Source organism: Gekko japonicus, unplaced genomic scaffold (genome assembly GCF_001447785.1).
Source record: "Gekko japonicus isolate JY-2015 unplaced genomic scaffold, Gekko_japonicus_V1.1 scaffold167, whole genome shotgun sequence".
Taxonomy (NCBI): Eukaryota; Metazoa; Chordata; class Lepidosauria; order Squamata; family Gekkonidae; genus Gekko; species Gekko japonicus.
In genome coordinates, this window is record NW_015164670.1 from 129,275 (window position 1) to 157,063 (window position 27,789).

Here is a 27,789-nt window from a genome sequence, read left to right on the forward strand (position 1 = left end):
ATTAACCAACTACGACTTACTTTTAGATCCTAGGATTGTTCTTTTAGGTCTTTGGCCCGAAAACGGTCCATCTATAAAAAGGAGAAAACTAATAGGAATGCTGCTTACTGCGGCAAAATTCTTATAGCCAGATCCTGGAAAGAAAAAGCAATTCCTACGGTAGCACAATGGTTTCACAAAATCTGGGATTTGTTTATGTTAGACGTTTTCTCAGTTTATAAGGATTCTATTTATAATGAACAACTTTTTTACAATCCGTTAAGTATTTGGTTCCCTTTAGTAGAAAAGATAGATTTAGAATGTTTTGAATGGGAGGCTATTAAAGCTGCCAAATATAAGCTCCTCCTATTTTGTTGAGGCTACAAAAGGATTTTGCTAAATAGATTGTTTTTTCACAGAAGCTAACGGTTGTCAGTCTATCAAAATTGTTTATATACTATTATAGTACTGTAAACGATATGTAAATGATAGTATTGTAAATGATATGGTTCCAGTGCCCCTTTTCTTTTTGTTGTCACAGGTATTTTGACATCGCTGCTGCTATTTTAAAGTGTAACAATATATAACTACACAATAATGATAATAAAATTTACTATTAAAAAAAATAATAATAATAAGGAAGTCATAGGATCCAGTGTAGTGTAAAGGAGTTACAGGATCCAAAGGCATTACAGGCTTATTTATTTAATCTCATTTTATTTTATTTATTTATTGTCAAATTTATACCCCGCCCTCCCCGCAAAGCAGGCATATTAACTGAGGGTCTGAGACAAAGGTCAAGAAGAACTGCTCAGAGTCTTGAAATACGTTGATATTTATTTTAGTTAAAATATTTATATGCCCACTACTTTGGGAGCCAAGGCAGGTAACAATGGTAGTTGCTTTAGGTTGCCTAGAATTTTTAATGGTCACAATAGTAAATATTTTAAATTAGCTTAAATCTCTGTGCTAGATGGAATGAGTCAGTGTTTGAAACACTGGACCATAATGTAATCAAAAGATTAATTCTGATTGGAATCAGCATTTCTTGGTCATCTTCCTCCTGAGTCATGTTCCAGATGAGGTGGTCCTGAAGGCTTGGTTTGCTTTGAATAATTTTTTTCATGAGCCATTCTTTAAAAGACACGGGAAGACCACCATAGAATCAGAGTTGGAAGGGGCCATATAGGCCATCTAGTCCAACCCTCTGCTCAATGCAGGATCAGCCTTGAGCATCCTCCTTATTTTTTAAAAAATGTTTTCTTTCTAACCTTGAAGGCTAAACATTTTCTCAAAATAGATAAACTTCTCAGGAGCCAAAAAAATACATGAGGAGCTGCTTGTCTTCACATTTTAAGGAGTGGTGATTGGCTATGCTCTTGTGAAACACAGTTTTATGTCAACGCAGGCTTACAGAATGCAAGCATATCTTCTAATTAAGTATTATTAGCATCTCTCCAAGCTGCTGCATAGTGTCTTGGCTACATGGAGAACTCCTTGTAGGTGGAGCAACTTAATGTTTAGTATATGTTGTCTGCATTGGCTGCACCAGGGGGTCGAGCCTGTGGGGCACCTTTGGAATTTTGAGAGGAGGTGGTAGGCGCCACCACAAAATGGCTGGCATGGGAGACAGAGCCAAACTCAAAATAGTTGTTGCAGGAGATTGAGCCTAATGCAATACCTCCCTCCTTGCTTTGCAAAAGAATCTCTGAAGGGGAAAGCGAAGGGGGAACGGAACCACTCACTGACTGCGGTAAGCCTGGGTGCTTACCAGTCCTGATCCTCCTGATCCTTTTTAGTGAGGGGAGCCAGTAGCAAGCCCCATCCACTCTCTGAAAAACTCAGTGAGTGCCAGGGAAGGATTAACAAGTGCCTACAGTTGCCACATTGGGGAACCCTGGTCTACAGTTCCCCACAGAACATCCTGATTTTTTTTTCATCCATGGCTATGCATGAAACATTTCAAAGGATTCTAGAGGGCAAAGGGTGTAAGAAATGTGTTTTTTTTAAAGATTCATCAGTAATATTGGTGCTTTCAGCAAACTGAAAAGTCAGTTTCAAGAGCTTTAAATTGGCAATATTCAGATGTCATGAACAAATCAAGGCTAAAAACCACACCGGAAGTTCTAAGGCTCACAGGTGCCTTTTCTCATTATGTATGGCATGAAAATCAAAGATTTTCTGGTTTATTTGACATTCAAATAAAATAAAACAGCAAAGCTGGGATTGTTCCGATCTCTGAATACAAGAAGAGAAGAAGAAGAAGAGATTGGATTTATACCCCGCCCTTCACTACCCAAAGGAGTCTCAGAGCAGCTTACAAACTCCTTTCCCTTCCATTCCCCACAACAGACACCCTGTGAGCTAGGTGGGGCTGAGAGAGCTCTGACAGAAACTGCTCTTTTTCAAGAATAGCTGTGCCAGACCTATGGCTTGCCCAAGGTCACCCAGCAGCACCCCACATAATATCCTGATTATGAAACATTGCAAAGGATTCTAGAGGGCAAAGGGTGTAAGAAATGTGTTTTTTAAAAGATTCCTCAGTAACATTGGCGCTTTCAGCAAACTAAAAAGTCAGTTAAGTTGAGAGAGCTCTCACAGAAACTGCTCTTTTTCAAGAACAGCTGTGCCAGAACTATGGCTTGCCCAAGGTCACCCAGCAGCTGTATGTGGAGGAGTGGGGAATCAAACCCAGTTCTCCCAGATTAGAGTCCGTGCACTTAACCGCTTAACCACTGCACCAAACTGGCTACAACCAACAAGACAGCTAAATTATTTCAGAGCCATTCTGAGCCTGATCATTATGTGTTACCGGGGGGGAGGGGCCTTTGAGTTTGAGGTAACTTCTAAATTGTCCCTGTTCTCACCCCCTTGGCCACATTTTTGCATCCAGACTATTCTGTTTATTTTACTTCAATTACATTCTACCTTTCTTGCTGTGACTTGAGGCAGATTACATCTGAAAACAATGCAGTAAAAACAGTATAATGCATTGTCAATGAAATTAAAGAATGTTGCTTTGAAAATGCAGTATTAATGTCAACATTAAAGCAGGGTTACAAGATTTGAGAACAGTGCAGTGAAACATATTACATGCAATAAACAATATAGTAAAACTAGACGACAAAATTAGAGGACAGTGTGACAAACACAGCCTAATAAATACAGTGAAGACTGCCTTGAAATCCATAGACATCAGCTAAACTGTTCCTGCCTAAGTAAATTCTAAGCCTGAATTTTACAAGATGTTTCTCTGTTTCCAGGATTCCGGCAGGCTATTGCTTTGTGGAATTTGCTGATCTAGCCACTGCTGAAAAGTGTTTACATAAAATCAACGGCAAACCTCTTCCTGGTGCCACACCTGTAAGTAAATTAAATAATTGAGGCTCAGGGTGCAAATCCTATGCAAGATTGGAAGTAAGTCCTATTGAACCTTGTACAGGATCACGTTTGCACAGTTGCGGAATGGCATGAATGATCAAGAAAGAAAATTGATGAATCTTTGTTACAACTGAGATAGCTGGAGCAGTTGCATCCAAATAAAATCTAGAAACACTGAAACTCCCATCAGGAGAAAATCCTGTGATGACCCCTCCCACACACACTTAGCAGGTGTCATGATGGACTGGTGTACTGATAAGAATATCTTGTATAAGTAATGGAGACTCATAGGGAGAGGTGCCATAATCTTGCTGAATAACATTTGGCTAATCAATTTCTCTTGGCTTCAACTCCCCACTTAGTTTGGGGATGATAATGGCTATACGGACCTGTAGTACTAGTTAGAGTCCAGAATAATTATGGGAGGTGTTATGAGGCACTTAGGAGAAAGCAGTTTCACAAGAGGGGGTCATGGCTCAGTGGTAGAGCCTCTGCTTTGCACGCGAAAGGTCCCAAGTTCAGTCCCTGTCTCTCCAGTAAAAAAGGACCAGGTAGTTGGTGGCAATGTTCCCTCTAAGCTGTGGAGTCCTGTGAACAAAAATTCTACTTTGTGAGCTGCTGGCATTAAAATTGTGAGCGAGCGATTTGGCCACTGCATACATTAATTTGCTCTGGAGCCATCCTTCCTGAGCAGAGACAAAAATGTGTGAGCTGGAGGCTAAAAAACTATGAGCTAGCTCACACTAACTCAGCCTAGAGGAAACACTGGTTGGTGGATGTGAAAAGTCTCTGCTTCAGACCCTGGAGAGCCGCTGCCAGCCATAATAGACAATACTAACCTCTACAGACCAAGGATCTGTCTCAATCTAAGGCAGCTTCATGTGTTTATTGTAGAAATGCAGAGCAGTTTAACTTCCAGGGTGCCTCTCAAAGCCCACTGTAGGGCACAGGGCAGCTGTGTACCTCTTGACTAGTCGCACCTTGGGCTTCAGTGTTCTATTTCTAATTTTAAAGTCAGCTACTTTTTCAGGGCCAGGGATCAAATACTTTTTTGACAGCTGTATTGTTGTGAAATTAGTTCCTCCTGGAAGCCCAAGCCACATGAGTGTTTAGGACGTGCAGCAAGATGGTGGCATGAATCCAACCTTTGTTTTCTGCCGGTGGGTTGATTTTTATTTTTTTTTAAAGGTGCCACCTCCATGTTCATGAGAGTCTGGGGGAGGGGGTGTTCATTGGGCTGTAGCAGGAAAAAGCAGGCAGGAACACATTTCCTTTTTGTTGCTGATTTCTGCTTGTAGCACCTTGCATCCAAGCTATCATTTGGATTGGCATTTCATAACCTCAGTTAAAGCAAGGATCTGAAATTTGAGGATTTAATTTAATATGAAAACAAAACAAGCTAGGGCATTAAAAACAGAGTAACAGTCACTAAACACCCTTAAATCCATAAAACATATTCTAGATCAGAAGCAGACCATAAAACAGGTAGAAAAGATAAAACCCTTTAGCATTTGGATTGGACATGGTTTTAATATACATTTTGACTTTTAAGTTGAATTATACATCCTGACTTTTTATGTTTTGACTTTTAAATTGAATTATACATTCTGTCCCTTGATACATGTTTAATATGTGAGGTTATAGAAATGCACTGAGTGGGAGGGCTGGCATACCAATTACCATTTTCTGCTTCTTTTCATGTTTCAGACAAAGCGATTTAAATTAAACTACGCAACATATGGGAAGCAGCCAGATAACAGGTGAGCCAGATGCTATTATTTGTGTATCTCTGTATTATGTTTTTACCCTGCTAGTCCTTGAAGGAGTTCAGGGTGGTGTACATGCTTGTTTACCCAAACAGAAAATGCCCTTGACTGTATGATGAGCCCCTCCCTGACAAAAGAAAGTTTATATAGGGAAAAGTTTTATTGTACATAAATTTAACTGGTATGTGAATTTAAGACAACCCCTTTTCTTTTTTCTTGAGGGTACACCTGGAAAGAAACCCCCTGGTCTTCCCTGTAGTTGACTAGGGTAATTTTCTCAGTCTTGTAACAGTGCTGTGAAGTAGCTTTGATAGAGAGAAACCAGCCCAATATCACACACAGAGATTCATAACCAAGTGGGGACTTAAATTGGGGTCCCCCTGGTCTATTCCAACACTGTAATAACTACACAAGTGTTTATTATTTGCATTATTAAAGTGGTCACCAGAAGTGTGGTGCTGTCTGGTATATTGCCCGTAATCCTTTGGGAGGGCGAGTGTTGTAGCAAGTGCACTGCTAGCTTGGATCCAAACAGATTTGCCCAGACTCACAGATTCTGACTGTAAAAAGTATGTATGGCCCTGATTCAGAGGGGAAGTTCCACGCCATTTCTGTAACTAATGCCAGGTTCTCCCTGTACTGTCTGTGGTTATGAATCTCTGACCTATATTCCTTCTTCTAGCCCAGAATATTCACTATTTGTGGGAGATCTTTCCCCGGATGTGGATGACGGGATGATATACGAGTTCTTTGTAAAAGTGTACCCCTCGTGCAGGGGCGGCAAAGTTGTTGTAGACCAGACGGGCGTTTCCAAGTAAGTGTTCTGCTTTTGGTTCTTGATAATTGTTTGAGTTGATGGGAGGGAGAGGGGGAGGCTGGTTTTTCTTCCTTGCACAAGTTGGTGAAGAAAAACAAGATCTAGGACGATGTAACTCTATAGTTTACAGTGCTGGTGGAATCCATATTTTGTGTGTGTGAGTGAGAGATAAATATAGTAATAAATAAGTGGAACTGAATTCCGCAGATCTCCTTGAAGATTACACAAGCTGCCCTCTGGATGTAGTGGGCCTACATCGTAGTCACTGAAGATTTTTTAATGGAAAGCTTGTCACTCTTTCTTTTCTGTCACCACTCACTTGACTTTAACTTGAAACCACTTTTCCCATGTCTAAGTGTGAAGCCTACTTCACAGCAGAATCTTTTGTTTTTGTTTTTTTCAGTTGAAGGGTCCTCCAATTAGAGCATGGATTCTTAGCTACCCAGGGTGGGTCTTCTCAAGATCGCTGGATTTTTTCTTGAATTTGTATTTATCTTTTAAGGGATGTACCAGGAATGAGATTTTAACAGGTCAGCCATTTGAATGGGAAAAGAATAGATACTCTGATATTTTTAAAAGGGGATTTGTTACTCTTTCTTTAATGTACTGTTTCTGACTTTTGACCAGGGGCTATGGTTTTGTGAAATTCTCAGATGAATTGGAACAGAAAAGAGCACTGGTAGAGTGCCAGGGTGCCGTGGGTCTTGGTTCCAAACCAATACGCTTGAGCGTTGCCATACCAAAAGCGTAAGTGTGTTGTTAAGATACAAATATTAATTTTAAGTACAGTGGGATATGGATGCTGCCATGGTTTATTGTGTCCAAACACAGCCTCAGAGTCCTGCCTTTTGTGTCGGGTCGCTGACTTGGTTCTTGGGAGATCACATCAATGTTTCCAGGGCACCATACTGTTGTTCAGCTGTGGGAATGTCTTCCTCTGTCATGCTGCAGAACTTTCTCCCATTCCTTTCCCTCGGGTGCTGTAGCAGGCCAAACTTGCTCGGCTTATTACGAAGCACAATTAAACAGGACCAAGAAACGTGCCACTGCAGCTCCAGGGGGGGTTGTTAAGGAGCATTTTTGCTGCCTTGAAGTGGTTACGGCGGCAGATGATATTTCTGAGCCAGGCGTTGTGAAAAAAAATCTCATTAGTCCCACTGGATCTCTGGTACAGTGAAGGAGACTAAGTTCATTGCACTCCTCACAGAAAACCATTACAAACCATATTTTAAAAAATATACGACTAGCCTTAAAAAGTGCTATGCCTTGTCGATAGATTCCGCCTTCTCTTCTCCCAAGCTTGGTGTAGTAAGATGCTGTAATGTTGTAGGAAGAGCACAGATGCTTACTATATCATTTCCCAACATTTCAAGAGTGTGCCAGTCTAGTTCTGAGAGAACCTGGTTCAAATCCCCTCTCTCCCATGCAAGCTTTCTGGATGACCTTGGGCCGTGCATTCTCTCTCAGTTTAATCTACCTCACAGGGTTGTTGTGAGGATAAAACAAAGAGGAGAATGATGTAAGCTCCTTAGGTCTCCATCATGGAGAAAGGTGGTGTATAAATGAAGTAAAGAGCTAAATTGTGAATGCTACTGTGAGCTCCTTGGAAGGCGAGGGGTAAAAATGTAAAGTATAAAAATAAAGTGGAGATTCTTAGCTATAAAGCCCTTAGCCGATATGAATCAGCCCATCCATTAAGTATAGGATTTTCTTATTCTCTTAGCTTTATTCTTTTGTATTTTGTGACTCCCTATTGCAGTTTTGTTCTAGAAATTACCTTGCAAGCAGTTATGCTGAGGAGCAGGGTTTAAAAAAAGACAAATATTTTTTTCTGGAAGGCATGTGAAAGCTCAGGTTGGCCAAGGGGCAGGCAAGGAAAGGTTGGAAGGGTACTCTTTTTGGGTGGGGTGGGCAGGTGTAGGGAGTGTCCAGAACAGCAGAAGCTGCAAAAGGATAGGTAATAAGAATCCTGCTAAATCAGATCGAAGGGCTCGTGTTCTCCAGCATCCTGTTTCTGATCAGGTGCCCCCAGGAAGCACATAACCATGGCTGGAAGATCGCGGCTTTGCTGTCTTCTCCTATCCTCCCCCTTTCCCCAACTCCAGTAACAACGCTTAATCTGAATGGTACTGCCTCTGAATGTATAAATTCTGTACCGCTGTCCTGGCTAACAGCTGTTGTGATATATTGTCTAAATCCCCCCTTTAAGCAAACTAAGCCAATAGTTCTTCGACGCATCTTACCACACTGAATGCCATACATTATTTGTCTAGGACTTTTTTATTCTAGGAATTCAAACCCAGGTCCTAGTCTGATGCACAAACCGCTGCACCACAGTGACTCTCAATTAGTTACATGTTGTTTCTTTAGTCTTCAAACTACCGTCAGTCAATTTGTTGGGCTACCCCCAAGTCCTGGTAGTAAAAAACTTAGATCGAGGGTGTCCAACTCATTTGTTATGAGGGCTGGATCTGACATAAATGAGACTTTTTTGAGCCAGACCATGTGTGTCATAAAATGTAATGGCAGGTAGCAAAGATATAAACTTTATAAAGGACACAAAAGGGTTTTTTTACTTAAAATAAAAACATGCTTAAAACATGCAATATTTTGTTTATTTAACAGTGTCTAATAACTGACACCTTGCTCTGAATTATTGCATCAAAATGTCTGTGCTGTTGCAATCTTGAGTAGCTGTTCAGGTGTGCATCTGTAAGCAGCAAACCTACGATGATGCAGCAGCAGAGGGCAGAGACAACTGGAGAGCTGGTCATGATTGTTGTATGAAATCAGTGATGATAAACACAGATGTTTTCAAAATCCTCATTCCAACACTGTACCTATCCCCAAGATTTTGTTGTGGATTAAATTGTATTGCTTCTCTGTGTGTGTGTTTTGTAGTTGTTTTTTGTTTTATGCATTCTAGTAAGTTTGTAATTTTCTTTTTTCTTCCTCTTTCCACAGTAACCGGCTGAAGACAGTTGAATATAATCAGATGTACAACTATAACTACAACCAGTACTACCAGCAATATCAGAACTATTATGCCCAGTGGGGGTATGACCAGAACACAGGCAGTTACAGCTACAGCTATCCACAGTACGGCTACACACAAAACACCATGCAGGTGAGGTGGAGTGAAACACACGTGCAACATGCGCAGGAGCCTTGTTGGTACCTGCAAGACTAGCAAGTTTTTAGTGTAAGGTTCTGTGGACTGAAGCCCACTTCATCATATGCATGTATCCACCCCACGTTTATCTGAAGAAGGTGGGCTGTAGCCCACAGAAGCTTATGCTAAAGCAGGGGTAGTTCCCAAGTGTTGGCAAACCAAAAGGGAAGAGAGATGAGGTTTGTACTTGGCCAGGCATGCCTGGAGCAAGCAAAACCCCGGTGATGCTGGCTAGCAGCATTTCAGGGATTTGCCTTTGACTTGACTGGTGGCTGTGCTGTGCACAAGTCATGCCTGCAGCCTTCTCTTGTGTTGCTGGCCTCTCCCCATCCATGGGCAGTGGGGATGCCAGACTCCAGGTGGGACCTGGAGATCCCCTGGAATTACACCTCATGTCCAGACTACAGAGATCAGTTCCCTTGGAGAAAATGGATGCTTTGGAGTGGGGACTCTATGGCATTGTACTCTTCTGAGGTCCCTGTCCTCCCCAGGCTCCATCCCCAAATCTCCAGGAGTTTCCCAGCCTGGATCTGGCAGCCCTACCCCCTCATCCCCTGCTAGTGGCCAGAGAGGACCTGGCAACCCACTGGCCACATGGTTGCCACCATCTTCCTTTTCTTTTTTGGCTATTTTTTGTATTTTGTGTGTGTGAGAGAGAGAGTGTGTGCACCTGGAAGTCATGGTGACCTCTAGTGACTGACCCCTACTGGGGGCCTGGAGGATATTCAGAGAGGTGGCTGAATAAAGCTTGCTCCCGCCTCCCAACTGCTGGTATTCCAAGGAGGTCTCCCATCCACCTACTTGTCAGAGTCGACCCTGCTTAGCTTCTGAGATCTGACAAGATCAGGCTTGCCTGGGCTTATCCACAAGAGCCTCTATTTGTCCCAGCTCAGAGGGTGCATCTTCTGCCTGTATTATTTGTGTGGATGCTCTCAGATTCAAAGCTGTCTCTGCTATCGCTATTAATTCATTGGTGGTGATGGTTCAGGTAGCTTATGAAACAGTGAGTAGTTGTATGGCTTGAAAGACCATTGGTTAGCAGTGTAGTATAGAAACATTCTGTCTTACCACCCCAAAAAACTGGGCTGACAACCTGTACCACCACAGTGTACATAATAAAAAATATGATGTATGACCTCAGACAGCATAATAGTAGTAAAGAGCCATAAAGCACTGCTGCAAGAGGTCTCTTCTGATTCCTTCACCGCTTTGTCATTCTCATTCTTGCAGACCTACGAAGAGGTTGGCGAAGATGCGTTAGAAGGTAGGTTTGCTTATTTTAATTCTGTGTTAGAAATAGCACTTGTCCTTCATCTGCTAACCCCCTAACCTCTGGGCACTCTAGAGATGTTCTGGAGCAGCAGAATGCTATAAGAATACAGTCACTCACAATGGTGAATAAATGGGGTGTAATGAGAGAAAAAAATCTTGTGGCACCTATAGGGATCCCTGGAATCAAGTATGGCATATGTTCAGCTGGATTTGGTGTCCGTCCCCTTCTCTCTGTACTTTGCCCCCACCCCAAAGGCTTTGCACTCTCACAGTGCCAGGGTAAGCATAGTTGTAGCCTTGTCCCGTTGGTTTCAGGGGACTTAGAAGGGTGTAACTTCCAAATTTTAACTTGATGGTAGGCATCCTGAATAGCCCAGACTAGCAGGTAAGGTGCATTGGCCACAGTTATTACTTGGGTGGGAGAGCACCAAGGAAGTCCAGGGTTGTTATGCAAAGGTGGGCAATGGCAAAACCATCTCTGCTCATCTTGCCTGAAGTCAGCTGCAACTTGATGACACATAATCATCATTATCATGATTTATCCTTGCATTGTCTTCATGGGAAAAAAATCCCACTGGTCTTCCCCAATCTGAAGAGCTGTCAGAGTCAGTAATATAAGTGTGACTGAAGGAACAGGTGATAGGCAAGGCAAAATGTTGTGTGCTGAAAGTGTCTTCCCTCATGGTTTGTACAATACAACTGGACTCCTCATATCTTTCACCTGTTGGGGTGAAAGGGAGGGTATAAATGAAATACATAAACAAAGTGCATTGAGACTCCCTCTCTAGATATGTTTAGTTGAGACCGCTGTTTGCGTCCGCCCGAGATTCACTCATGTAGGCTTCCTTCCACTTCCAGATCCAATGCCCCAGATGGACGTGAGCGAAGCCAACAAACAGTTCATGGACCAGAGCGAGGAGCTCTACGACGCCTTGATAGAATGCCACTGGCAGCCTTTGGACAGTGTCTCTTCGGAGATCCAAGCCGTGTAAGGGCCTGCATTGCAGATGCGCCGTCTCCAAGCAAAAAGCCAGCGTGCCCAGAGCCTCTGCCAAACATGCAGAGGCAGCCGCTGCAAAAGGGTTGGCCTCCCTTTCCTCTGCACCCGCAACCCCCGGCTCCAGAGTCGTACGGAGGAAGTCCTGTGGCACTTCCTGGACATGACGAGTGGCAGAGGAGCGTTGTGGTCACGCTTTTATTCATGATGAAAATTTAGAACTAAAGACACTTAGTTTTGGGGGGGGTTGGAGGGGGGTGTTCAGGGTTTTTTGTTTATGGTCTCAGAGCAGACTGTTAACACTTGTCAGAGTTGTAATTTATGAACTTTAAGAGAGGGGAGGGGGGAAAGGATGACGTGGGAAAACTTTTACTTCGGTGTACAATAAAAAGATTATCTTTTCCACTGTAGGTAGGATGATTGTGTTATCCTCCTGTTGTTTAGATGGGATTATGACGCAAAGAAAGTTATGGGAGGAAATGTCCTGGATGTTCAACCTTATCCTCATTGGATGCTAATAGGATGAAGCCATTAATGCATCAAGGTTGTGCTGGAGAAGGAGACAGTCCTCTTTATGGGGGGCAGGGGCAGTTGACAAACAGAACTATGTAAGAAGCTGCCTTTCTGGTCTTTCTAGCTCAGTATTATCTGCTCTGTTTATTGACTTCCCTTATACCCTGCATTTTTCGCCGGGGGGGGCGGGCGCAAAGTGACTTACATCGTTCTCCTGTATTGTATCCTCACAACAGCCCTGTGAGGTAGGTTAGGTTGAGTATGTGTGTTGGCGTCAAGGTCACCAAGCAAGCTTCTGTGGCAGAGTGTCCCAGATCCTAGGCGGGCACTCTAGCCAGTATACCATGCTGGCAACAGTGCTCCAGAGTCTTGAGCTGAAAAGGGGCATCCCTAATACTGAAGATGTCAGTAGAAAAGAGTAAGAGCCCAGTAGCACCTTAAAGACTAACAAAAGATGTGGCAGGGTATGGGCTTTCGTGAGTCACTGCTCACTTCTTCAGATACAACGAATGGATTCTGGCGATCTGAAGAAGTGAGCAGTGACTCACGAAAACCCCTACCCTGCCACATATTTTGTTAGTCTTTAAGGTGCTACTGGACTCTTGTTCTTTTCTACTGCTGCAGACTAACATGGCTACCCATCTTGATCTATCTCCACTGAAGATATCAGGTCATCCTGCCTGGGGAATGTCTGCCTGCAAAGCATGTGCTCTGTCCATTGTGTTTGCAGCCCTTTGTACTACATACTAAGTCTTTTGGTCCATTTTGCTCTGAATTGGCTCTTCTGACTGCCATGGCTGTTCAGGATCCCAGGGAGGCCGCTATCTGACAGCATCCGAGACTATTTTTAATTGGACAGTGGCAGGGACTGAACCGGGATCCTTCTGCATGTGGATCATGTGCTCTGTCACTGAGCCATATCTCCCACCCCCCCAATTCATCTTGATCTTCTGGCTACTTTCCAAATCGAGGTATGTGTGCTTAAACCTGTCGTTTATAGAAATGGCCACTTACAGGCTGAGTTTTGAATGGTCCAGGTGAAAGAGAGTCTGGAGGGTATGTCTCGCACTCCTCTTCCAAACACCAGCAAAAGAAGGGGGCATCACCAGAATCCATTTGTGCCTTGGGTGGGTTGTCCTTTTCCATCTTTCCAGTAGTGTGTCTTCCCACTGTGACCACGCCACAGAAGTGTGGAAATTAGAGTGCTTGCTGCTTTTGCAAATAGGATCCGGGAAGAGAAAGTAGGAGGGGTGACAAAGTGGAAGCAAGGTTCTCCCTGCCACTGACATTGGAGGGAGGGAGGGAGTTCTTGTGCCACAGCAACGACCAGCCGTGTCACTTGCCTGTTCCAGAATCAAGAATACTCAATGCTGAAACGTTCCTTCTATGAGGATCTGTCCATGGAAAGTGGTGGGGATTCTCAGGGCACATTAGTTTGTGCTTAGTAAAGACCTCGATGTCCTTGACAACCACGACGGTATAATCACTGACCTCGAGCCAGACATCCCAGAATGTGAAGTTAAATGGGCCTTAGAAAGCATTACTAACAACAAAGCTAGTGGAGGTGATGCTATCCCAGCTGAGCTACTCAAAGTCTTAAAAGATGATGCTGTTAAAGTGCTGCACTCAATTTGCCAGCAAATTTGGAAAACGCAACAGTGGCCACAGGATTGGAAAAGGTCCGTATACAGTCCAATCCCAAAGGGGCAATGCCAAGGAATGTTCAAACTATCACACAATTGCACTCATATCACACGCTAGCAAGGTCATGCTCAAGATCCTACAAGCTAGGCTTCAACAGTACGTGGATAGAGAACTGCCAGAAGTACAAGCTGGATTTCGAAGAGGTAGAGGAACTAGAGATCAAATTGCCAACATTTGCTGGATTATGGAGAAAGCAAGAGAATACCAGAAAAACATCTACTTCTGCTTCATTGACTATGCTAAAGCCTTTGACTGTGTGGATCACAACAAACTATGGCAGGTCCTTAAAGAGATGGGAGTACCAGACCACCTCACATGTCTCTTGAGAAACCTGTATAAGGGCCAAGAAGCGACAGTTAGAACCGGATATGGAACAACTGATTGGTTTAGCATAGGAAAAGGAGTACGACAAGGATGTATATTGTCACCTTGTTTATTTAATATATATGCAGAGTACATCATGCGAAATGCTGGCCTGGATGAATCACAAGCGGGAATTAAGATTGCTGGGAAAAAGAACAACAACCTCAGATATGCAGACTATACCACTCTAATGGCAGAAAGTGAAGAGGACCTTAAGAGTCTCTTGCTCAGGGTAAAAGAGGAGAGCGCAAAAGTGGGCTTGAAGCTCAACATCAAAAAAACTAAGATCATGGCATCCGGCTCCATCACTCCTTGGCAAATAGAAGGGGAAGTCGTGGAAGTAGTGACAGACTTCACGTTCCTGGGATCCCAGATCACCGCAGACTGTGACAGCAGCCATGAAATTAAAAGACGCCTGCTCCTTGGGAGGAAAGCGATGGTGAACTTAAACAGCATGATAAAAAGTAGAGACATCACCCTGCCAACAAAAGTCCGTATGGTCAAAGCAATGGTATTCGCAGTAGTCATGTATGGCTCCGAGAGTTGGACTATAAGGAAGGCCGAGCGGCGAAGAATAGATTCTTTTGAACTATGGTGCTGGAGAAGACTCTTGAGAGTCCCTTGAACTGCAAGAAGATCAAATCAGTCAATCCTAAAAGAAATCAACCCTGACTGTTCCCTGGAAGGCCAGATAATGAAACTGAAGCTCAAATACTTTGGCCACCAAATGAGAAGGGAGCACTCATTGGAGAAGACCCTGATGGTGGGAAAGATTTAAGGTCAAAGAAGACGGGGACGGCAAAGGATGAGATGGTTAGACAGTGTCATAGATGCAACGAACATGAAATTGAGCCATCTTCAGAGGACGGCGGAAGACAGGAAGGCCTGGCGTGATCTGTTCCATGGGGTCGCGAAGAGTCGGACTGGACTGTGCGACTGAACAACAAAAACCTGTGGCCAAGGTGAGCTTTTCAGAGTTCAGTTGCTTTCTAAATCATAGAGGCAGTGTCCTGTTCCCAGGCTTCTAGAAGCCCAAGCCTGTTACAGTAAGTAGTCTGCTGCTTCAGTCTGATAGTTTTACACCATTTTATTAGATCATGCATCCAAGATTCAGTAACTCACGTTGGGGCTGCTAGACAAATGAAGTTCATACTCATGAAGTATCCATGAATACTTGTAACTTGTAAAGTTCAGACAAAGAATGTGAATGCAACAATAAACATTTTCCCGGGCTCATGCTGGCTCCAGGAAATGGCCCTATCTAACCAATGGGGGAAGCTAACATCAGAGCATCTAACTACCAACTACAATTCTCATGAGACTCCAGCCTTAAAGGTCCAGGACTAATAAGTCTGTGCTAAGCCAAACAGCTTCTATGCTTTTATGAAACCCTGCTGGGCAGTACAGGCAGTGACCTGTAGCATAGTGGACTAATGTCCTTAGAAGTGTGGTCCTGGAAAAGTCTCTTCAGGCACAGCTGTCTCCTGCTGGTGAGACATTTCTGATAAGTAGCATATCTTATCTTTAGGAGTTCAGGAAAACTTTGGCAAAACAACATTGCATAAAGTTTCAGCTGGGTAGCTGTACTGGTCTGTACTAGAAGAGCAAAATCCAAGTCCAATAGCATCTTAAAGACCCAACAAGATTTCCAGGATATAAGATTTCGAGATCCAGTTTGGTGTAGTGGTTAAGTGTATGGATGCAAAAAAAAAGTGCATGGATGCTAATCTGAGAGAACCAGGTTTGATTCCCCAGTCCTCCAGATGCAGCTGTTGGATGACCTTGGGCAAGCCAGAGTTCTGTCAGAGCTGTTCTTGAAAGAACAGTTCTCTCAGAGCTCTCTCAGCCCCACCTACCTCACAGAGTGTCTATTGTGGGGAAGGGAGTCTGTAAGCTGCTCTGAGACTCCAAGTGAAGGGCGGGGTATAAATCCAATCTCTTCTTCAACAGGAAAAATAGCCAAGTGTTTCTCCTCTGCTTGAATCAAGCTGATTACATTTTGTATTGTCCCATTGCATCCTGACTTCCTTTGTACAACCCTCTCATCTGTTGGCAGGGATGTAAGGCATTCCTACTTGTATCTGGCCATGTCCCAAAAGCTTATACTTTGGAGATCTTGTTGGTCCTTAAGGTACTACCGGACTTGGATCTAGCATTGCAATAACTTCTCCCTCATAAATAAAAGCCGAATAGTGGTGGCACTTCTCTAGAACATTCCACACGCTCCAAAATCAGTTCGCGCTCTGATCTGTCATTCAGAGGGTCTCCCTATCCACTGGCTGCTTTGCCTGAGTCCTGCCTCCAACATTCTAAACATTTTGCTAATCCTCTCCCCCCTATAGCCACTCAGAACTCAGAGGTTATTTGCATATGCAGCCTCATTGGCCTTTGCCTCGGAACATGGAGGTCGTTTGCATATGCGACTTGATTGGCTTTTGCCTCTAACATTCTAAACAGTTTTGCTGTTCTGAGGTAAAATGTGTCCAATCTCCAAGTGAGGGCTGGAGATCCCTCAGAATTACAACTGCTTTCCAGATGGCAGAGATCAGTTCCCCTGGAGAAAATGGTGGGCTCTGTATCCTTATATGCTGCTGAGGTGGCCCCCGTATGACAGCCAATGTGACGTAGCAGTCAGGGCTTCAGAGCGCGGGAAAGGCAGGTGTGTGGGGGATGGAAAGCTGAAGAGTGAGGGGGAAATAAAGGTAGGTTGATGATTGGCTGGGAAGAAGATAGGGTTGCCAGCTCCAGGTGGGAAATTCCTGGAGATGTAAGGGATGGAGCCTGGAGAGGGTAAGGTTTCAGGAGGCGTTGGACCTTGGACAGGTACAAAACCACAGACGCCACCCTCCAAACCAACTATTCCCTTCTGGGGAACCATTGTTGCCAATCTCCAGGTGAGGGCTGGAGATCACTCAAAATTACAACTGTTCTGACTTCCGGTTTGTTTGCTGTGAATGGCGGTCGCAACTTCGGGAGGCTCCCGGAGGCGATTCGCCCACGTGCGGTTAAGGGGGGGGATCCGCACAAGCGGAGACCCTAAGGAGCCTCAGGGAGAGGCTCCGATCCGGGGCGCTTAGGGGATGTGCCTCTTTACCGGCCAAAGGTCAGAAATTGAGGCTCGCCCCATGCCTCAATGTCCCTGCCGTGGCGGTGCCCCGCACGGGGACTAGCAGTGCTGCCGGACGTCGCAGAGTGATGAAGCGATCGAGCGTTTAAAAGGAAAAAGCGAGCCGAAACCATGAGTTGACGATCGGGAACATGAGAAAGAGACAAGCGTACCCTCCTATCGAAAAAGCGTAAGGGAGGAGGGGGAGAAACCCCCCCCCGAATAAACTGAGACTTTATTAACAGAAAGGAAGGGGGGAGTGAGATTTTAGAAGAGTGGTGTTACCTTTTGGTGAATTGTGTAAGGAGAGGCAGGAAGATTCATCCTTGAGCTGCACGGCACGAACTTTTAAAAAGTAAACAATAAAATAAATATGTCGGGGCAAAAAAGACTCCCAGAGAAGCTGCCGAAGAAGATGGGAGGAACTTCTGGTTCTGGCTCCCGCCAGAACCAACAGGAGAGCAAGCTACTGTGCCCTCTGCTGGAGCAAATGCAAAAAATAAATCAAACGTTGTCGAGCATGGAAAGTGTTCTCAGCAACCAGCAGATACAGTTGACTGATACAGCTAAGAAGATGGAGGCAATTGCACAGAAGTGCCTGGTTTTAACGGAAGATACTCAAAAAGTCAAGAAAAAAGTCAATAAAATGGAAAAACACCAAGAGATGCAAGATAAAAAGTTGTTAATGCTTCAAATGGAAAAATCAAATTTGACTCTCCGATTTCAAGGCATAAAAGAATTGGAAAAGGAAGATCTCAGAAGTATTCTAGCGGAGGCTATGGCACCACTCACCGGCTTGAAAGCAGAAAAATTAAGCGAGGAGATGGATCTGGTGTACAGAGCCTACTCCAACTTTACAAAGATGAATAATTTGCTGGCAGAGGTGGTGGTCAAGTTTACCAAGCAGAGAATCAGAGATCAAATCTTAAGAGCGACTTCATCAATGCCTTTGAAGATTGGAGAGCAGACAGTCAGAATTTTGAAAGATGTACCATTTGAAATTCGGATGAAGCGGAAGGCATATAAAGGACTGACCTTGCAAAATCATCAAATTAGCTATAGACGGTTGATTCCAGAAGGACTCACTTTTAAGTTCCAAGAGAAAAGAGGAAAGATTGACTCCATCTTCAAAGCTCAAGACTTTTTGAAGAGGCACGCCAGTTCAGAGGAAGCAGCACTTGCCAAATGGGAAGTACTTAGCGGAGAAGAAGGCAGCGGCTCAGAGAAGGGAGACAAGAATCCAGAAGATGAAGGAGCTGCGAAAGGGACATCTTACAATCTGAGAGACGTGAAGGGAAGACAGCCCAGATCATGAAGATTGGTTCAGAAAGCACAGAAAAAAAGACTTTACTAACAATAAACCAAAGGGACACTACTAATACATTAACATTCTTTTTTTTTTTACAGGTTAAGATGAAAGACGATTGATCAACTCACGGAAGAAGCCAAAGAAGATATGATTTTTTTAATTAACAAAAGATTAATATACTAATATGAGCATCACTCGCCCTTTTCTTACTCCCATTATATACCCTCCCTCTTTCTGAAAATTAAAAGCAATAAATTTCTCTCCTTTTTAGGAGAGTCAATTAAAAAAAAATTACAACTGTTCTTTAGGTAGCAGAGATCAGTTCCTCTGGAGAAAATGGTGGACTCAGTGTCATTATACCCTGCTGAGGTTGCCACAGTAAATTGACACTGAGTGTCCAAGGGCGGGGTACCCACCCAGAGTCTCTTTCTCTTTCTACTTTCATATGGTCAGGTCCAGTCAGCTTTTCGGTTGATGAAAAAAGGAAGGAGGGGGGGTAGTTTTGAGCAACCAAAAAGTTGTGGTGGGAATCATGGGACCTGCATGGATAAGATCTATATAATACAGAGATTGTAATATGGGGGAAGACTGAGCCCCTCCAAAAGTTGGCTGGGTTCAAGCCATGGATTCTAATTGGGGCCTGCCTTCATATTTCCAAATAAATGGGTAGGCAAAAAACTTGGTACAAGTTGATGTAAAAGTTGTGTACCCTGATAACAGTTGGCTCTGATGGCCAGAAACCCATGTCTGGACAGAGGAGGTTCAAACAACTGATCTCCAGCTGACAAGAGATCCGCTCCTCTGGAGAAAACGGCTGCTTTGAAGGGTGGACTCTATGGCATTGTACCATGCTGAGGCCCCTCCCCTCCTCAAACCCTGCCCTCTCCTGGATCCACCCCCAAAGTCTCCAGTTATTTTCCAACCCAGACTTCCAACACTATTCTTCACTGCCCACTTCACTTATTCATACACAGTGATGGAGAATACCATAGTATGAATTATCTTGGGTGTCCAATGACAAGCTCTTACATTTCCCCTTCTCAGCCTCCTTCTGGTTCCTTGGTGTTGCATTTTCCCTTTTAATAGAAAATCTTCGACTATTTCAACTTCTTCATTTTATTTATTTATTTATTATTCACATTTCTATCCCGCCCTCCCCGGAGGCTCAGGGCGGCAAGTTTAAAACTGTGTAATACTTCAATAGTTATTAGTTGTGTTTTCTTGGCGGCGCTATATAAAAGAGGATGCCCGCCCACTCCCTCCCGTCTATTTCCCCCCTCTCTATGAAGATAGATTCAGGTGGGTAGCCGTGTTGGTCTGAAGGAGCTGAACAAAGTCTGAGTCCAGTGGCACCTTTAAGACCAACAAAGTTTTATTCAAGGGATAAACTCATACCTTGAATAAAACTTTGTTGATCTTAAGGGAGCCACTGGACTCAAACTTTGCTCCCCTCTCTATGGTTCAGCTCTCTCTTCTCGCGAGGACAGATGACAACGAGGGTAACCCTTCAAGAGTTCCTTACGCAACCCCGGATAGACGCCCTCCCGGTGACGTCAGCGCCGGTTCCCCCTCCTCCCTCTCCGGCTTCTTCCCACAACGCCCGGCACGGCACGGCCCCTCCTCACACTCCTGAATGACGTCTCCGGAGAATCAATGGGCCTTCAGGTACGGCCAGAAGCCCCGCCTCTGAGCCTCTGAGTGGCGTCACGCTCGACCAATGGAGGAGGAAGGGAGGCGGGGGCGAGCTGTCGGGTTGGGCGAGGGCTGCGCCTGTCAGGGAAGGTGGCGCGATGGCGGCGCTTTATGCTTGTACCAAGTGTCACCAACGCTTCCCTTTTGAGGCGCTCAGCCAAGGCCAGCAGCTCTGCAAGGTCAGGGCCAGCGATGGCCGGAGAGGGGGAGGAAATAGGGAAGGGACAGCGGTGGCGAGAGTGAGCCATGGGCCAGAAATTCTTTGTGTGTCCCCAGCATTGGAGTCTTCGCTTAGCCATTTCCTTGGGAGGGTGACCTTAGTTATAGTTTTTCTCAGCGTCTTTTCATCCCCCGTTCCGCCAACGGGAGGGTCTGTGTATGAGTGTTGATATTGGACTACCTCGTGGGGCTGTTGTGAAGATGTGGTGCCTGGCCTACCTTTTAGGGCTGTTGTGAGGAAAAGCGTGGTTAGAGTGTAAGACCCAGGTTCGAATCCCCCGCTTTGCCATGGAAACTCTCTAGGTGATTTTGGACCGGTCTGAGTTTCTCAGCCTAATCTAACCCACTGAGTGGTTGTTGGGAGGATAAAATGAAGGAGGGGAGATCAGTGTTGTGAGCCACTTTGACTTCCAGCTGGGAAGAAAAGCTAGGCATAAATATCTAAACAACTAAAAACAATGCTTGAGAAAGGGAGAGTGGCGTGTGTGTAAAATTCTGTAATTCTGGACCTGCTGTGTTGTTGGCTTGTTGAAGGTCTTTGCTGTCTGGTTTAACTGTTTTTAAAATCTTGTAATCTGCTTTGGTCTCAGTAAGAAAGGTGATCTATAAATGAAGTAATACATATCTCTCCCCAAAAAATCTCAACCTGGGGACACTTTAAACGCTAGCATATTACAGTTAGCTTTCATCAGCCAGAGATTGTTCTTACTAGAATAAATACTGTTATATAATGCTTTGATTATTATTGGGGAAGAAAAGGTTATGAGGCTCCTGGGAAAAGAATTGTGGAAAGAGATTAGGGCAGCAAACGCTTCTGGAATAAATGTATCATCATTTATTAGGGTTGGAAGGACTGGAAGACTGATGGAAGGAGGACTGTGAAAAGAAACTAGAGCTGTCTCTGGATATCATGCTATTGCAAATAGTTCCTGGATTGTCTGCTTGCGAATTATTATGCTAACAGCAAACTTGCAGCTGAAAGCTGCAAGTTTGTGCACAGTTGCTGTGGGGGCGGGGAAGGAGGTATAAACCCCATTGAATTTGGATAGCTAATGTCTGGAGTAAACATGGGGTGGATTGACCTGTAGATTACAGAAGAGAGCGTGGGGGAACCTGAAAGGTACTTCTTGTGCTTTGCTTGATGCAGATTATTTGATTCTCCCAATGCAAGCTTTGTTTGCTGAAGGAAGATGAATTGAATTCTCCCTGTCTGTTGGTGCTTTGATTATTATTGGAGTAGAAAAGGTTATGAGGCTCCTGGGAAAAGGAAGAGTAGCATGGATTTCTGGCTGATTTAAAATGGAGTTAAATCACTTTGGTTTGGAGAGGTGAGGGGGCACTTTGAAGGAAGAGGTGATGTTTATTTTGATCAGGAAAAGCATATTAAAATTGGAGGGAATGGAGCTGCAATTTGGGAAAGCTGATTAGGGAAATTTTAAAAAGTGGGGTCCCTTAACTTGGAGGTGTGTTACACTGTAGAGATTAATTGTAATCTGATTAGGATGCTGGGTTTGTGATTAGATGCTGTTTCCTGTAGAGTGTGCTGTCAAACTACAATTTAAGCGGCTGTAGGCTGGTGTGTCTGTACAAGAGAAAAGTTCTCAACAAACTGTTACACTCAGGAGCAACTATGCAGCTTGTGAAAAAGTTGGAACCTCCCTAGGAATTCACATGATTGTAACTGGTGTCAACATAAGAGAACTCATGTTTCATTTTGTATGTCACTAGCATAATGTGTGAATGAGCCACAAAAAAGAGACTATATGTGGGGAGACTGTAGTGGTGTGTAACATTGCACAGCAGGTGACAATTGTTCTGTGAAGCCAGAAGAAAGTTTTCTATACTATTGTGTATTGTTGTTTAGCTGACAGCTGTGTTCATCTTTGCTGGGACGGTCTCTTTCTATTTTCAGTCCTCCTTTGAAGTATTTCCTTCATCTTTATGGGATAAAATAGGAGTGTGCCTTTGAAAACTAAAGTCTACATATAATGTTTCTGTCTTTTCTCTCTTTCAGGAATGTCGGATCGCACATCCTATTGTTAAATGTACTTACTGTCGAACTGAATTCCAGCAAGAAAGGTAAATGTTTATTCTGGGTAAATGGTGGATTGTCTGGAAAAATCATAACTGTGTTCTTCAATATGTCTTGAACAGGGGTCTGCATAGTTTTCCAGACAAGGGCTTTTTGTTCTGCCTTCAATACTTATTGACAGTCTCTGCTTCCTCCAGGCTTTTAAGAACATAACAAGAGCCCTGCTGGATCAGACCTAGTCCAACCCTGTCTCACACAGTGGTCAACCAGTTCCTCTGGAGGGCCAACAACAGGGCATAGATACTGAGTCCTTCCTGATTTGTTTTAATGTTAACAGTGATTTTAAAAAACAACAACACAGTAATAGTAGTGTGTTTCCTTGGCAGAATTGTTCAACCAGCTTTTATTTATGTTTGTGTTTATTTATTTAATTTGTAGTCTGCCTTTCTCACTGAGACTGAAGATGGATTACTCAGTTTAAAACAATGCAGTAGGAACAGTATACATCCAGGGTGGTTTTCAAAAATAATAAATCATATAAGGGAAGCCACAAATAAATAATGAATTGTTCAATATAAGGGAAGCCACAAATAAATAATGAATTGTTCAATAATCTGTATGTGCAGGCTGTATTGTTAGATAATCTGTATGTGGAGACTGCATTGTATCATATTTCCATGTCATCATAAAATTATTTCTTGTTCCATTAGCAAAACCAACACGATATGCAAGAAATGTGCTCACAATGTGAAACTTTACGGGACGGTAAGTGCTAAAGTTTTCATTGTCTTGGTTCCTTCTGCCCTAGGAGTTGTCTTGGTTCCTTCTGCCCTAGGAGTTGTGATTTAAATTCTGTAGCAATTTGGCATACATAAAAGGGATTGTTTTGCATGAATGAAAAAAAATGGTTTAACTAGCTTTGGGAGCTAGTTTCCTGACAGTGTGGGAAAGTGGTTATTGATTGGATTAAGACCAGGGAGGCCCTCTCAAATCTTCTTTCAGCCAGGGAGCTGACTGTATGACTTTGGGTCAGCCGGTAGGCTGTCCCACCCCCTTCAGAATAATGTGGCCGTAGTTAGGATATACAAATGTGATGAGCACTCCCCTATGTAAACCGCCCAGAGACCCCCAAGGGGGTTAGGGCGGTATATCAAATCGAATAAATAAATATATAAATATAAACCTGATCTACCTCAAACAGTTGTTATGAGCGCAAAGGGGAGGGGAAGAGATCCACATATGCTACCCAGAATTCCTTGCAGGAAGGGTAGGATAAAATGATATGTAAAATTATATATATGTAAATTAAATATATAAATATTATTTCCAAATAAGTCTTTCTGGTAGTTTACTTGTGTGACTTGTCTCAACTAATCTTAGGACTTGACATTTCTAATCCCTGTGGTGTTTTGTATTTTTTTAAAGCCAAAACCTTGCCAGTATTGCAACATAATTGCTGCGTTTATTGGTAACAAGTGCCAGCGTTGTACAAACTCTGAGAAGAAATACGGGCCTCCACATTCCTGTGAACAGTGCAAGCAGCAGTGTGCCTTTGACAGGAAAGATGATAGGAAAAAAGTGAGTATCTTTGCACATTTTAATATTGAAACTGAAGAAGCCAATCATGCTGAAGTTTCTCAGCATCAAAGGGTGACAGTCACACATTGGACATTTTTTTTAGATCCATGAGACATGTGTGTATGTAACAAAGATGGGATTGTCCATCACTCTTTCTTGAGCATGAATTCCAGCAGCATTCTGATGGTGCAATAAAACAGACTTGGTTTAGTAAGCGTGAAACTGGTATTTTAAAATAGAGATTTGCAGGTGTCTGATAGTCACAGTTCATACTAATTGTGGTTTTCTGGGTGTCTGAATTCACCAACTGTGGTTTGTTGAGGTTGCCTGATCTTAGGGGTGGCAGTGTAAGGAGGGTGTCCTCTCTGCTTGGGGGCAGGAAAGAGGCATGAAACAGACTGAGTGGAATTTACACACAAACTCCAGATTAAATGAACCATACCTTAATGTGATTTTTCCTCCTGCCACAAATCCAAATCAGGTCCCCATATACCTGATAATTCAATTTTTGAAAGCAACTGAGAGCTCCAGGCACAAAACTGCTGGCACACATCTGGTTTGGCCATTATTCTAACTGGATGCCCCTGCTGATGTCAAGTGAACACACAAAGCTTCCTTATACTGGATCACAGCATTGGTTTCTCAAGAACAGTGTTGTCTACTCTGACCAGCACCAGCCCTCCGGGGTCTTAGGTGTAGGTCTTTCATATCACCTCCTACTTGAGCCTTTTAACTGGAGATGCAGGGGAATAAGCCTGGGACATTCTGCATGCAAAACAGGTGTTCTACCACTGAGCCACGGCCCCTCGCCTAAGTGAGAAGCACCATTGAACTGGATAAGTCCAAGTACTGAATATAAATGGCTCCTCAGCAGGATGCATGATTTGGAGCAGGTACGCCTTTCTGCGCACAATGTAGAATCAGAAATAGTCTATCATGAAGGCCACACTCTAGTGTGCATTCTTTGGTAGGTCGTTGTTGAGCAGGTCCTGTTTCTTTCTTGTCTTTCAGGTGGACGGGAAGCTTCTCTGCTGGCTTTGCACGCTGTCCTATAAACGAGTTTTGCAGAAAACCAAAGAGCAACGTAAACACCTGAGCAGCTCTTCCCGAGCAAGCTTGCAAGAGAAGGAACAGTATGGTAGGCTCAGCAGCAGTGGCCATTATAACAGGTAATTCTGTCTTACTGCCCCTGTTTCGCTGTATGCTTCCTAGCAGTTTGCTCTTGTGTGTCCTGCTTTCCTCTCTTATAGGAAAGAGAGGAAAGCAGGACAATATTGCCTGCAAAAGATAAAATAGGCTTGTTTATTTCAGTAGTTAGGTCACATTCTAATTTATTTACTGATTTTATATTTCTTTGATTTATATTCCGCCCTCCCCGTGAGCGGGCTCAGGGTGGCTTACAAGGTCACGCAGAATATTGTGACAGTAAAACAACACATAAAATCCAACAATTAAAATTTAAGATTTAATATTTAAAACGTTCAAAAAATCATATTAAAAACCAGAGTAAAAGTTGCCTCAGTAGCAGCACTCGGATGTAAACCTTCTGGGCGGTGATATCAGGCCACTAGGCTAGGGCTGTCAGCAGGGGAGGTCAAGAATGGGAACATGGAGATCCACTGCCTCAACTAAAAGCCTAGTGGAACAGCTTCATTTTGCAGGCGCTGCAAAATTGTAATTTATCCTGGAGGGCCCTGATCTCAGATGAGAGCTTGTTCCACCAGGCTGGACGAGGCTAGTCGGACATCCTTTGGGCCAGAGACAACCAGGAGATGTTGATCAGTTGAGCGAAGGCTCTGTGGGGCTCATATGGGGAAGAAGAAGAGATTGGATTTATACCCTGCCCTTCACTTGGAGTCAAAGAGCGGCTTACAAACTCCTTTCCCTTCCCCTCCCCACAACAGACACCCTGTGAGGTGGGTGGGGCTGAAAGAGCTCTTTCAAGAACTGCTCTTTCAAGGACTGCTCTGGTCAGAACTATGGCTTGCCCAAGGTCATCCAGCAGCTGCAAGTGGAGGAGTGGGGAATCAAACCTGGTTCTCCCAGATTAGCGTCCACACACTTAACCACTACACCAAACTGGCTCTCAGTCCCTGAGATATGCAAGTCACTGGCTGCATAGGACTTTAAAAGTCAGCACTAGAACCTTGAATTTGATCCGGTACTCTATAGGCAGCCAGTGCATTTGGCGGAACACCGGCTGAATGTGTGCCTGCACAGGCATTGTCATCGGTACACATGCCGCTGTATTCTGCACTAGCTGCAATTTTTGGATCAAGTTCAAGGGCAGCCCTGTGTAGAGTGAGTTACAATAACCAAGTCCGGAAGTGACCATTGTAGGGATCACTGTAGCTAGGTCCTGGGAACCAGTTGCTTCACCAGTCGAAGATGATAGAAGGCTGATCTAGCAACAGAGGCAACCTGGGCCTCCATAGGAAGATTGGAATCCAAGATAACCCCTAGACTCTTCACCCTTGGTGCTAGCACCAAAGGCACCCCATCGAGGGTTGGGAGCCAGATTCCCAATCCCAAATTTTCACGACCTAAGTCTGGGACCTCCATCTTCGTTGGACTGACTTTCAGTTGGCTCTGTTTAAGCCAGGGCTTGGGTGGGGGGGGGGGATGCAGCGGAATGGAGTTCTGGAACCTCTTCAACAAAATTCTTTTAAAAATGCTTATAAGTTCATGAGTTTTCAGTATACAGATCGAAAACTTCATTTCCCTCTTGAGAATTCTGGCACCTCTTTTTCCAGAAAAAAAGCCCTGGTTTAAGCCAATCCACCATGGCCTGTAGTGTCCTGGCTAACACCTCTGGGGCAGAGTCCAGCCATCCATCCATCAACAGAAAGAGCTGGGCATCATCAGCGTATTGTTGACAGCCCAGCCCACACCCACTGACCTACTGAGCAAGGGGGTGCATATAGATGTTAAACAACATCAGGGAGAGGATAGCCCCCTGCGGCACACCACATTCCAGTGGGTGCTGATGGGACAGCTCCTCCCTGAGCACCACCCTCTGTCCCTGACCATAAAGGAAGGAGGAGAGGCATTGCAAGGCGGTCCCCCGTATCCCAACATTGGTGAAGTGGTGGGTCAGAAGATCATAATCGACTGTGTCAAACAGTGCTGTTAGATCAAGAAGCAACAGCAGCACATTTCATTAATGTGAAACCAAGTGATTTCAAACGTGGTCTTGACAGTCTTCCTTCATTGATAAGAGATGTATGATTTGTAAACTGGCCATGGGGGAATAAAACCACAATTTATTTATTTACTTCTGGGGTCATTTGGGGCCGGAGCGCACCGGAGCACTGCTCTGGCAGCCCAGGAGTTGGCACAAATGGCGGTGGCGGCAAGCCCCGCTACCCAGCTCCCCGCACCGAAGCGCTGTGGCCCATGGGAGGCCTGAGGAGGCCTGTTGTTGGCCTCCCGGGGCTCGCGCTGGTGTGCTGCGGCCCGGGGGAGGCCTGAGGAGGCCCGTCGCCAGCCTCCCAGGGCCCGCACTGGAGTTGGCACAAATGGTAGTGGCGGCAAGCCCCACCCCCAGCTCCCCACGCCGAAGCACTGCGGCCTGGGGGAGGCCTGAGGAGGCCCGTCGCCGGCCTCCCGGGGCTCTCACTGGAGTGCTATGGCCCAGGGGAGGCCTGAGGAGGCCTGTCGCTGGCCTCCCGGGGGCTGCGCCAGAGCACTGCGGCCTGGGGAAGACCTTGATCACAGTAAGTGAGGGATCCGCGGGGGTGGTGGTGGTGTGGGCTTGATGGGTGGGGTGGGAGAGCCTTCCTCCCTTTCCCCATCTCTTTCCCCTCTTTCTTTCCCTTCTTTCCTTTTCTTCCTTCCTTCCCTTCTCTCTTTTCCTCCTTCTTTCCTTCTCTCCTTTTTCTCTGTCTCT

At 44.5% G+C, this 27,789-nt stretch overlaps 2 protein-coding genes across 4 annotated transcripts in view; both read left to right on the forward strand.

Annotated features, from left to right (window-relative positions):
• The window catches only part of TRNAU1AP (tRNA selenocysteine 1 associated protein 1), a 17,276-nt gene extending 5,535 nt beyond the window's left edge, over positions 1-11,741 (forward strand). For 2 of the 3 annotated variants that reach the window (XM_015409171.1, XM_015409173.1), the window contains exons 3-9: positions 3,243-3,342; positions 5,068-5,120; positions 5,809-5,940; positions 6,571-6,690; positions 8,908-9,070; positions 10,346-10,379; positions 11,228-11,741. In XM_015409171.1, coding sequence (XP_015264657.1) covers positions 3,243-3,342; positions 5,068-5,120; positions 5,809-5,940; positions 6,571-6,690; positions 8,908-9,070; positions 10,346-10,379; positions 11,228-11,379 — 754 coding nt within the window. In that variant the 3' untranslated portion in view covers positions 11,380-11,741. The remainder of the gene's footprint in view (positions 1-3,242; positions 3,343-5,067; positions 5,121-5,808; positions 5,941-6,570; positions 6,691-8,907; positions 9,071-10,345; positions 10,380-11,227) is intronic. The other variant, XM_015409172.1, reaches the window with a different exon arrangement.
• Positions 11,742-20,161: 8,420 nt separating this feature from the next.
• The window catches only part of FAM76A (family with sequence similarity 76 member A), an 18,233-nt gene continuing 10,605 nt past the window's right edge, over positions 20,162-27,789 (forward strand). Inside the window, exons 1-5 of the mRNA XM_015409170.1 lie at positions 20,162-20,250; positions 22,305-22,369; positions 23,033-23,087; positions 23,748-23,900; positions 24,912-25,069. Coding sequence (XP_015264656.1) covers positions 20,170-20,250; positions 22,305-22,369; positions 23,033-23,087; positions 23,748-23,900; positions 24,912-25,069 — 512 coding nt within the window. The 5' untranslated portion in view covers positions 20,162-20,169. The remainder of the gene's footprint in view (positions 20,251-22,304; positions 22,370-23,032; positions 23,088-23,747; positions 23,901-24,911; positions 25,070-27,789) is intronic.